Source organism: Cylas formicarius, unplaced genomic scaffold, assembly GCF_029955315.1.
Source record: "Cylas formicarius isolate icCylForm1 unplaced genomic scaffold, icCylForm1.1 PGA_scaffold_2__14_contigs__length_35257938, whole genome shotgun sequence".
Classification (NCBI taxonomy): domain Eukaryota; kingdom Metazoa; phylum Arthropoda; class Insecta; order Coleoptera; family Brentidae; genus Cylas; species Cylas formicarius.
Window position 1 is genome coordinate 25,840,736 of NW_026844319.1, and position 12,577 is coordinate 25,853,312.

General features: G+C 37.7%; 1 protein-coding gene across 11 annotated transcripts in view; it reads right to left on the reverse strand.

The window, feature by feature from the left end:
- The window catches only part of LOC132698049 (titin-like), a 206,587-nt gene that overhangs the window by 68,399 nt on the left and 125,611 nt on the right, over nt 1-12,577 (reverse strand). For all 11 annotated transcript variants that reach the window (XM_060663890.1, XM_060663888.1, XM_060663894.1 and 8 more), the window contains 6 exons: nt 10,681-12,568; nt 10,393-10,624; nt 9,977-10,335; nt 9,058-9,403; nt 6,267-7,701; nt 3,972-4,101 (listed from right to left, as the gene is read on the reverse strand). In XM_060663890.1, coding sequence (XP_060519873.1) covers nt 3,972-4,101; nt 6,267-7,701; nt 9,058-9,403; nt 9,977-10,335; nt 10,393-10,624; nt 10,681-12,568 — 4,390 coding nt within the window. The remainder of the gene's footprint in view (nt 1-3,971; nt 4,102-6,266; nt 7,702-9,057; nt 9,404-9,976; nt 10,336-10,392; nt 10,625-10,680; nt 12,569-12,577) is intronic.

Genomic DNA, 12,577 nt, shown 5'->3' on the forward strand with positions numbered 1-12,577 from the left:
TTAAAAAGAAGGGAATTGGACCCCATACAGTTCCCTGCGGAACTCCATATTCAACCTTTCTTTCACAACTAAGTACAGTATCCTGAATAACTGGACCTTAATTTTAAGACTACTTCCCAAAATCGTATGCCCCCCAAAATGTCAATCAACTTCTTGTGATTTACGCTATCGAATGCTTTCTGTGATTGAGTGATTTAAGATTTCTGTCTAACGATTTATCTTTTTTCTGCCAGTGTAGTAATGGCATCTTGGGTGGATTTACCGTTCTGGAACCCAAATTAATGGTGGTGTAACGATTTAAATTTTTCAAGATAGCCAATCCTGTTTTTTATAATTTTTTCAAAAAATTTTTTTTCAACAAAATTTGTAGGGTTTTTTTGTTGCCAGATTTAGCCTTTTTTAAAATTGATATGAGTTAGAAGTTTCGAATCTTTTGGAGTGTTTCCGATCATATAACGTCAAGTCCAGATTTTTTGGATTTTAGATTCAGTACTGTGCGTCCGGTATTCTTTTGCAAATGTTATATGATGTTCTTTTATTTATAACATGGCTAGTTCTTGACTGATGCTGCTGAAGTAATCATCTTTTTGTCGTGCCATCCGTGCTTTGTATTTGTATTAGCTTTATCGAGAATTACTTCTTTGTACACTTTTCCACAAACCACTATTATTATTTCTATCCCTCTTAATATATGATAATGTGTTTAGGCAGTTTTTTTATATGTAATTTATATATAATTTATTTTTAATATTAATCTGTTTGTGATCCATTTTTTTTCTAGCGATATCACATGGTTTAATTTTCTTGGAAGAAGTACGTTCTCTAATATTGTCCGCTAAGTGGGAAATAAACACGTCGGTGTTTTTTTTTAAATCTGTTAAAATCGAACTCGACGATGGATACGAAGCTAGGATCGCGTAAACATTTGAAATCGACGAACTCCGCGTGAGCCTAAACAAAAAGTTAATACTATCGGCCACACGCACGTTCACAAGAATTCCCCCTATCCCGCGGATTGCCCCCCACTCCGTTCGAAAACGGAGCGAAATGTACTGTTTGTTCTATTTCTGTACCCGTTTTTCATAATTGCTTCAATTCCGTCGGCGACTTTACGCCGAATCGTCTATTTCGAAAACCGTTGACTCACGGGCGACACAGACTCCCGAAGGTGAGTGAACACGAGCCCCGTTTTATGTCTTAACGTTCCTGTGATGTCCCGCATCGACAGAAAACATTTCTACGAGCGCAGTGCTGGGTGTAAGTTCGCAGTTGGTGTTTGTTTAGTGTTGAGTTGAACCGTGCGGCGTCGAAGTGTTAGATTAAGTTTACTCGTAATTTGTAACGCGTGCCGCATGAAATTTAACGGTTTTATTTCGAAGCCGTTCCATTTCGTGCGGCGCTACGCGAACCGGGAAGACCTGTCTTTTGTAAGAAAAAATTGTTTAAGGTTCCACGTAGTTTTTAACATTATAAAACGGCGACTGATAGCTGACAAATTGCCGTAAACAAATGTCTCATCGTGGTGACTAAACTAGCATTTGGACGATATCCAACCGTAGTATTCGGTCTAGTTTCTATAGTAAAACAAAACGAATTCGGCGGCTAAGAAAAATCGTCTCCCTCTTTGCGTATAAATAAACTGTCGCTTTTGACATTTTTCGGCGCTTGTTTTATTTCTCGACACCTGCGAGTAAAAGTTTTGAGGTGGAAAGGTGCGCGGAGCCCGTGTCCGTCTATGTGCACGGCTTCGGGAAAACGTACGCTGCGAGAGGTCTCCAAATTTAGCACGAAACGTAATCTGTACACGCAAAGTTTAAAATAGTTGCGTTGCACACGGCCCGATCTCCTTCGGAAAACCGTTCCGCGTACGACGACGCTTCCATTTTCAATAATAAACCTTTTGTTTATCTGTCTATCTTTTGGCAACGCCGTTCACCTGAGATAATTGCACCAGGTGGAATCGTGCCACATATTTTCGCGATCTGACTCAACGCTTCGACTCGCGTTTTTCGATAAATGTGTTTTCGCGAATTGGGTCAACGGTTCATCGCGTACAAATCATGCCGGTAGTCGGTTTCATTTTTTTTATTTTTAGGAAACGCTTATGTTACACATAATTGTCATTAACATGGTAAATTTTCGATAAGGCTGATTCATTTGAAAAGAAAGATTGATTCAAAGTGAATGGTGAACCATCTGGTATTGCCACATTTTTAGAGACGAATTGAAAATTGATTGCCGCCATTTTTAGCAATTGTTTCGCAGAAAACTGACCTGGCACTAGGGTTTGGATGAAACGTGTATAGAGTGTATACGAAGTGAGATCTTGTGGTTATAGAAATACCATTTTATAAGGTTTTTTAAATATCACTGTACAGCCTTATTTTCCAATTTTACTAAAACTTTGAACCCATGTTGTCAAAGTTTCCTTATACTCATCTCTTGCTCCTTTTAATTTTAATTTGAAGAATATATTTATTTAGGCTTAGCTTTGAAATTAAAGAACACAAATCAAATGCAGAAAATTTCCTTATTTCCTTTCTTTATTGGGCGAACTAAAAAATAGGTGAATTTTCAGCTGATTTTATGAGAAAATCTCAAATAAACATCTTAACTCATTATGACATAAATAAAAATAATTTTGATTCCTTTACGTTTAAGAACTCGTATTTTCATTGGAAATCGGACCGACAAAAAGTCAAAAACTCAAATTTGACCTAAAATGAATTAGAACTTAGCATAATATTTATCTTCCGGAAAAGCAGGGAAGTATACATTTTTTTGCAAAAAAATTCTAGTCTACATTCTGTACAGATGTCCATGATTAAAAAAATGAAAAAATCTTCTATATTAAAAAGTAGCTGTAGTATGCCAGATTTCTTGGAAATGTTTACAAAGTTAATTTAATTTGTTCTGCAAAAGTTAATATGAAATTAGTTTTAAGATCAGGATTCAGGCCCCTAAGCATCTTATATCGAAACACTGTGTATATTGTACAAAGTTTAGTGATGAATTAATTGATGAAATTATGCACTATTAAAAAGAATAACTCAAAAGTATTTGAAAAATGTTTCTACACAATTTTATTTGGAAAATCTTTAATAAAATTAAATCAAAAAATGTAAAAGTTTTGCTTTAATTTACAGACCGCAACTATTAAGATTTTTTCAGGGATCCAGGGGTAAAAAGTCGTTGTTACGGATTATTACGAGATTTCAACGTATGTTAATTTAAATATTCACGTTAAAAAGCTGTTGATGGATTAAAACGAAACGATTGTATCGACGTATTAATGCTTAGAAATTATCCGGGCGCAATTTCAAGAAACAAATACTTTGTCGCTCGCCAAGTCAACCTTTGCCAAAACCAAATTACTGAACAAGCGCGTTTTTTTAAGATGAATAACAAATGGATCTTGTCATTTTTTTATGTGACTCAATTTTTATTTTTAAACACAATAACGTTCTCTGTGAAACGGAGCCGCCTAATTGAAGCGCATTTGAACTCTGCATAGTAATATTTATGTCAAAAACTTCGAGTTCTTAGGTATGTGACACGATAAACGCAGTAGTTTTTTAACAATAGCGATTTATTAAACAAATTTTGCATCAATATTCAACATACAGTTCTATAGACATAAAATTAAATAAACAACTAGCTGTTTAGCATTTGTTTAGTGCCAAAAGCTTCTCGTTCAATCCTAAAATTAAACCACTTGGAACCCAAACAATTTGTCTTTACAAAATTTTTCCGCCACCAAAAACACTTCAGCAATTTATCGAGGTGCCGTTTTTCGACCGAGAAAAAAAATAGTGGTTAAGACAGCGACGAAGCTGTGTGGTAACTACGAATCTACAATAAAAATGCGCGTGAATCGGTCAAAAATCGATATCAAAAATATTTCGGGCATCGCAAAAACGGCACCCCTTCGATTTTTTGTTTACAAGAAAACTGCAGAATTTATTTCTTACTTTTGACGATTAGTTTGGCGGACTGTTCTACTTGACCAGCCGAAGACGTGGCCCTGCAGGTGAACAAGCCCGAATCTTCTTCGTATGTGGTGGATATCAACAAGATGGCGTTGTTCCCTTCTTGGATCATCTGAAACAAGAACACGTGGCATAAAACACGGCCCATGTAGTTTTTCTTTTCAAAATAGGTGTCGATTTACCTTGCTCGGTTTTAGTTATTTTGGTAGATACGATGTAATAAAAAATGCGACCAATTTAAACATCACCAGCAGATGTTTGAATTACCCAGACTCCCAAACAGCGGTAGGCGATATGAAAGCCAAAAATAAATCGACAGAATATTATTATGATTATCCAGTCTTATTCATGCTGTACCGGGTGATAGAACCCGTCCATTTGTTTCAGTTTTTTTTTATTTGATTAGATTATTTGATTATTTAAGCTCGATTTGTTGATGCGAGAGGTTATAAATTATGGAATTGTAAAATGTAGTGGTCTTAGATTCCATAGGCGTATAAATTAATTTCATAGTACCTATGATGATGGTCAAGATATGGAGTTTAAAATGTAGACGGATAGGTATAATGTCTGGAAATGATGTCTGAAATGAAGAAGGATAATTTCATTCCACTCTTGGGTAAAAAGAAATTGTGGAGAACAAGAATTACCTTTAACGAAAACTTGGGCAATTGAAAAATATATAATTGTGACAAAACATGGCAGGATATACATTTAAAAAGCTCGAGGCAAGCCTATAATGTAAGGATGATCGACTGGAAAACGTAAAAGATTACAAATTCCAGCAATTAGTATCGTGGACTTTTTTAAATAACAATATATTTTAAAATTTGTCGATTTTCATATTATTCTTACTTTTACACAAGTTTTTATTGACTTGATCTTAGAATAAATAATATCTCAATTGTCTGCCCAGAACTATATTTATAGTCATTTATAGTTACCATTATATTTATTATTGTAATAAACTACCTGTAGTTTGGTAGTAAACTCATATTTTATTGTATGTAAAATAGTGTGGACATGGAGTATCAAGACGATAAACTTCATAAAATAGAAACTTCGTTAAAGCAAATTCTAGCAAAGACACTCCTATTGATAAAAAGGAAGCTATTGTTTCGAGCACAGGAGGACCTTTCAAATGCATTAACCATGGATGTATTTTAGTAATAAAATTTGAGAATCTTGTACGTCCATTGTTCTATTATTTTTCAAATAAAATTGTTATATATAGAATGTTTGTTTTAGTTAAACAAGACTTGTACGTGTATTTAGAGTTAAAAAAAACGCCAGCCTTTTTTTCGTTATAAATATTTGGTTAGTACTTAAACTTAGTATTTAATCGGAAGGAATAAGGTGGACAAAAAATAGACCACTTGTTGCTTATTATTATGGTAAATACTTTGGATTTTATAAATACTGGTTACGAAATTAACCCTGTATATTATATATTGAAATCACTGCTATGTGAACAAGAACAGAACACAGCTATACGGATTAAAATGAATTGAAAAGAGAGCGCTGATATGCGCTTTGGAAACTGGGTCACCAAATGACGTCATTCTCTAGTTTTTGTGGGGACTCAGGTGAGGGGAAGCGTGAGGTAATCCAGTGTGTTTACGGATTTTGAGGTAAAACAGAAATATTCCTAGCAGCAAACGTCACTAAATAAATATTTATGGATGCCAATGGCGTCTAGTTTTCTAAATCAAATAAGAAAATGAATTAAAAAATGGTGAAAAATAACCATAATATTGAATCTTGTGGACATTACTAGCCGAATTTCAACAAATTTTACTTTTAGTTCGTTTTCACAATTAGTTTTAAATCATGCTAAAATTCGAACAATAGAATGAACATAAGGTGCGAAGATTTAAGTTATGTCAAAAAAACTTGATTTCTTATAACTAGTTATTATAACTAGGGTATAAAATATTGTCTATTACACATTGTATTTTTTTAATATTTACTGTAAAATGCCTTAATTGAGTATATGAAACATTAAAATTAGGTTCAATTTTACCAAAGATCAAACACGCTATAATAAATATTTGAAGAACAAAACTTTCACACCTTAGCGCTTTTGGTTAGTAGGACAACCTGTATAATAATGAAAATAATTCTAAAAGGTAGCCATAATAGGCGATTCGAATTTCCTAAAAGTTTGAGATATTCCAATAGCTCGAAAATGTCTCTACAAGCGTCAGAAAGTTTGGACTATTAAAGAAAGTTGATTTTAAATTCTTTTCAATGGTGTTGATAAAAAACTGGAATTACCTGAAAATCTGGTGACTCGGGTATAAGGAAGCCGTCTCTTAACCACTGAATTGTTGGCTTGGGTTTTCCCGAAATGGTAGTCTTGAATTGAGCGGGGCTTCCTTCGGGTACAACGACGTCTCTCATTGGTGTCAAAGAGGGAGCCACTTCTTGCGATTCCGGTGCCAACACTATCAATTTAGCTTGCGCAGTGACGGTGCCTGCGGGATTCTCGGCAACACATTTGTAAACACCTTCGTCTTCGGGGAATGCCTCCGATATCCTCAACGTACAAAAGTCACCTTCCTTGCTCATCTGGAAGTACCTCGACGGTTTTATGATTTTGTCAGCTTTCATCCATTTCACTGTAGGTGTCGGTTTGCCGGTGATTTTGCATCGAAAGGCTACGGCCTGTCCTTCTCTGATGGTCTGGTCTTTTAAAGGTTCCACGATAGTCGGGGCCTTTTCTGAACCCGGGGTTGTCGGTTTTGAAGGTTTCTGAGGCGCCGACGGGGCAACGACGGTACAGTCAGCTTCGCATCTGGCTTCACCGCCGGAATTGATAGCGACGCATTCGTACTTTCCAGTGTCTTCGGGTGCGACTTCAATGATCAACAACGTATAGAGGTCGTCTTCCTCGAGAGTTTTGTAGCGTATATCGGACGTAATTTTCTTTCCGTTCTTGAGCCAGTAGACGTCGATAGGCTTGGTGCCATTGATTCTGGCATCGAATCTCACGAGTTGTCCGACATTCGGGGACGCGCTTTGGATTGTGGTATTAAAGCTTGGTGGGATCACTCCCCCTCTACCTTGTCTCCTTCTCTCTTGAACCACTAAATTGGCGCTACATTTAGCCGTACCTCCTCTATTCTCCGCTATGACACTAAATACTCCAGAATCCTCCATGAACACTTGCCTTAGAACCAGAATAGATTTGGTGCTGAAGGTATAAATCTTCAAGTCTGGAGAGCTTGTAATGGGAAAGTCTTCTCTAAACCATGTTACTTTCGGAAGCGGTTCACCATCGAACTCGACCTCGAACCTAGCCGAATCGTTCTCGAACGCTCTGCACGGCTGGATCTTTTTAGTAAACACCGGAGGTGTAGTAGGCAACACCTGCCCCTGAACTACTCTTTCCTGCGTCTTCGCTTTGTGTTCCACGTCGGTAGTTTCCGTGGAGGTTATGTTGCGAGTGATTTCCAGATCGCCTTGCCTCTCCTTCTGCGTTTGTTTCTGCTTGGTGACGTAAACTTCCCTGCCGTGAACTCCCGATTCGGTAGGTCCCGGTGGATAAGCGCCCCGTTTACTGTCTATTTCGTATTCCGTTTGGATTTCTTCTTTGCTCTTGTCGGTTTTTCTCAAGGTCACTTGATCTTTGTGTGGCACCGGTTTCGCAGCATCCGCTTTCGGTAGTCTCGGAATTGGTTGTAGCTGTGGGATTTCAGGCTTTTGTTCCCTGAAATAAAAGAAAAAACAATTGATGTGACGATTTCTTTCTTGAGTTGCGGGGTATTCAAACTAAAATCTGTGTTTACCAATGGTATGTTATTCATAGTCTCCATTTAATTTTAGGTAGTTAAAAACAGGAGTTTTTCATTAATTGTTTTTCAGCGTGAGAAGGTTAAATCATTTCGTATACATATAATATTGTTGATTATTTATTTTTAAGGGAACTTTTAAAAGAAATAATTTTAAATTATTTTTAAATATACAGAGTGAATCATAAATATGTGGCAAATCAAACATGTATTTTTTAATTGGACACCCTGTGTGTTATGGCATAATATACTCAATCACCCAATGCGGAGTTGTTATGGTCTATACTGAATGTTTCGGATGTGAGGTCAAAAATGTCCTGTATTTAATACCCTATATTTTTGACGCCGTTCCCAACAGTTGTAATAATGTTATGCCAACAATTTTGTGGTTCAGTCATTTATCCTATACTTGTCCTGAAGTTAGTACCAATTGTTTATACAAGGTTTAGACAAATCACACTGTACATTATACTTCCATTAACTACTACTATTAATTTTCTTTCAATTTTATTAAGCGTACCTAAATTTAGTATTTTTTGAGGTATACACATTTTTACGAAAATAATACTAAAAATTTTGAAACTGCGCCAAAATATCACAAAAGATTAAAAACAAAATAAATATTACCTGAACGTGAAAAGTCTACAGCAACGCATTAAGTTCAATTCTTTCGTTACATGTTAATACGAAATGTAATGGTGAAATAATTGACTAAATCCGAGATTTCAATAAAAATAAAATTATGAGCCCAAAAACAATTTAAACACTTTTTTACGCTAGGGATAATGCAATATTAATGTTGGTAATTATTTCAGAAAAAACACTTAACTAAGTGACGATTAGCATACAAAGACTTTCTATGAAATAATATACATTGATTTCCAAATAAAAAATAGAAAAATAATTATATGCCATTATGGAAAATGCAATAGCACAATATTCCTAGTCAATAAACAGGTGTATATTTTTATATAATATATTCGCTGGCCCTATTTTCAATTTGGTATTTTTTTTTATGTAACAACTGTCATAATTAAACAAAAGATGCAGCGTTGGCGCGACGCAGTAACGATTAGCGTAAAAAGACTTTTTATGAAATAATATACAGGGCTTCCAAATAAAAAACAGTTTTGGTTATATAGACACTTATTGGACGTAACTTCAATTTGTATTGGAAAAATAATTATATGGCACAGACTTGTTGTATTGCTAAAGTTAAATTATGTTTTGAAAAGTGACAGGTAATTCCTAAGTTTTAGGAGCGCAATACTTACAAGTTTTCTTGATACTGATGTGCCATTCCTTTAGTCAAAGAACTGCTAACAATTTTCTCTCCGGGGATGGTGTACTGGTGAGAAGCTTCGCGGAGTTTAATCTCTTTGATTACTTGTTCGTTTTCGAGTTCCTGAAGCCTGTTGTAATAGTCCTCATCGCTTCTCTTGGATTTCACGTTTCTTTGCCATTCGGTTTCAGGTTCTTTAAATTCTTTGGGCTGCACGTGCACTCCCGTGACGTGGAGTCCCGATTCCCGCAGAGTTGTGTTACGTTCGTCGAATACTCGTTCAAGTTCGGTTTCGTGACGCTCTTTTTGGTATTCAGCCAGTTCTAGGTCGTACCACGCTAAAGAAAGACAAACGTCAGTGGCTGCGGGTGGTCATGAAAGTACAGCAATAGCGCGCGGTACAGTACACAAGATGCACATCCAAAAAATAGTTCTCTGACAAAAACCGATCGAGTGCACGATTTTATTCGCATTTCTTTTAAACGTTTAGATAAGTGGACTTCGTTATTCTAATCCAGCGAACTAATGGAAAAATAAGCATGCACAACTAACATATAACGACGACAAATAATGCGTACCTGTGTGAAAACTCCTTTTTTGCAGAAAGCATGAAAAACTTCCGTTGATAAAATGGCTCGAAGCACGACTGTGATGGCCTTAGGGATCGGAGTGGATGGAAAAAAGGGTATGTTTGGAACGTGTCGAATTGTGTTAGAGCGTTTAAGTTTGTGCTATGGCTTGCTTGTAAAAAATTGTGCATTGTGTAAAGTATTATTGTACGACCCCGGAAGTGACTTACATAAACAATTACGTACGTTATAAAATATATAATATAAAATAAAATTTTACGTTCGAACAATGTTTGTGTAAGTCACGAATTAAACTCAGTGTTCGAATGGGTACCAACTTACGTCTAGGTGAATTCTTTAGAACTCCTCTGTAATCGTCGTGTCTCGGAATGATTTTCAGTTCCGTTTCCGCTATGGCTTCGCCTACGGAACTTCTCGCGACCACTTCAACTTTGCCCGTATCATATTGACGGGTTTTTGGGATATCCAAATGGTACATTCCGTCGTAGGTCAATCGGTAACGAGAACCGCTAACGACGGTGTGACCGTTGATCAGCCACATCACTCTAGGTTTGGGGAACCCGGTTACCCTGCAACAAAATCTCGCCCATTCCCCTTCTTCTACGGTTACCGCTTCGGGTTTGCTGACGAACACTGGTGCCGAGCGAGGTTTGGATTCTTCCTCTGCTTCCTCGGGAACCCTTTACAGGTGATTCATCTCAATGATTACTGAATTAATTAGATAGTAATTTACTTACACTTGCCACGCTGCTTCTAACTCTCTGATTCTTTCGATACTCTTCATACCTTTCGGAAGCTGAGAGTCGTAAATGATTCCGGGCTTACCAGCTACTTGAATGACAGCTCTGGTCTCGTCCATGCCGTACAAGTTGGTTGCGCGGCAAAGGTATTCACCGCTGTCTTCCGGATATACCCAGCCGAAATTCATAGCCACATAACCAAAATCGTATATAGGGGTAAATCGGTTTTCTGAAAAAGAAGGTTAGTCCATCAAACGAAAACGTCACGAGAAAACGAAAACTTACTATGTGGTAACGGTTTGCCATTAAGGAACCACTCCACTTTCATGTTGGGATCCCCTACGGGTGCTAATTGACATTCGAATTTACTTGTTTGACGTTCTACCAATTCGGTTTGGTTCTGGATTTGCGTTACAAATCTCGGAGGTTGTTTCTTGTCCACGTCGTATAAGTCATCTTCGGTTAGGTATACTTCCGAAGTGTATTTCTTAATAGCGGCTTCCATTTGCATAAGCGCCTCGGATTTTTTCATGCCTTTAGGTACTTGATTTTGCAGAATAATATTGGGTAGCTTCTTACACGAAATGTTAGCTTTGGTGAAGTCTTCGCCGTGGTCATTGACAGCTCTGCAAACGTATTCACCGGAATCTTCCGCGTAGACGTACAAAATGTCCAGTGATACAAATCCCATATCATAAACTGTGCGGTAGCGGTGACCTGATGGTAAGAGTTTTCCGTTTCTATACCATTCAATTCTTAGTTTGGGATCGTCTCTTGGTTCTACCCTACACTCGAACCTAACGGACTCTGACTCTTCAACGGTAACAGACGTAATTTGAGTAATAAATTTCGGAGGCCCAAATGTTTTATCTTCTTGAGGAGGAGCAGATACTGGACCCTTTTCAAGTTCCTTTAGTTTATCAGCACTCATACCGGAAGGTAATTGACTTTCGAAATCGATAGTTCTCTTCGATTTCGAAGTCACTTTGGCTTTAGTAACAGCGTAACCCCACTTATTAGTGGCTTTGCAGAGATATTCTCCTGCATCTCTGGTATAGGTGTAATCGATGTCAAGTGAAATGAACCCAAAATCGTTTATTTGGTGGACCCTGGATCCAGTAGCTAGAGGTTTACCATTATGGAACCATTCAATTCTCATTGACGAATCGTTTTTAGGTTCAACTCTGCAGTCGAAGTGAATCGGGTTACCTTCGGGTACGTCAACATTGTCTTTAATTTCGACAATGAACCTCGGCGGATTAGGTTTTTCATCTTCCACTGTAATTTCTTCCTTTTTGTACAGATTTTCCTCAAGCTTCTGGATGCTCTGAGTGCCACTTCGGAAGTTCGATGGCAACTGAGGTTCGAGAATGATTCCTTGACGACCTTTCACTTGTAAAGTACAAGAAACGCTGGCCTCGCCATGGCGATTCGTTGCTTTACACGTGTACAGACCAGAGTCTCTTTGGTATACACCAGCTACTTCGAGGATTACAAAACCAAAGTCGTTTATTGTTTTGATTCGGGAACCGGACCAAAGCGGTTTTCCATTATGATACCACTCCACTCTCATACTCTGATCGTTGACTGGTGTTAGTCTGCATTCAAAGTGTGCCAGGGAATTTTCTCCCAAAATCAAATCCGACGGGGTTGTGATAAATTCGGGCGGCTTGCCGCTGTCATCTTCAGGGGTTAACTGGGAAGGTGCTACACCTAAACCTTCAAGTTCGGCAATTTTATCAATCGTGCCTTCCATTCCTTTTGGTAATTGCGACTCCAATATAATGCTGCGTTTTCCGGATACTTTCATGGAAGCAGTGGTGACAGCTTCGCCGTATTCGTTAGTAGCGCGGCAAGAGTATTCGACAGAGTCTTCCGGATATACGGGCGAAATTTCTAATATTACGAAACCAAAGTCGCAGAATGTTCTGAACCGGGAGCCAGTTCTCAATGGCTTTCCATTCCAGAACCATTCAACTTTAAGTTTCGAATCATCGGTTGGAATAAGTCTTGCCTCGAAGTGAGCGCTTTCGCCTTCTCGCAAACTGTCAATGTTGGATAAGGGGACTGTGAATACTGGAGCTCTACCCTTGGTCACCTCTTCGCGTTCTTCTTTAGTGCGCACCATGGAGTCTTCCAAAGTCTGGATTTTTTCTAATCCACCCTCCATGCCCTGCAAGGG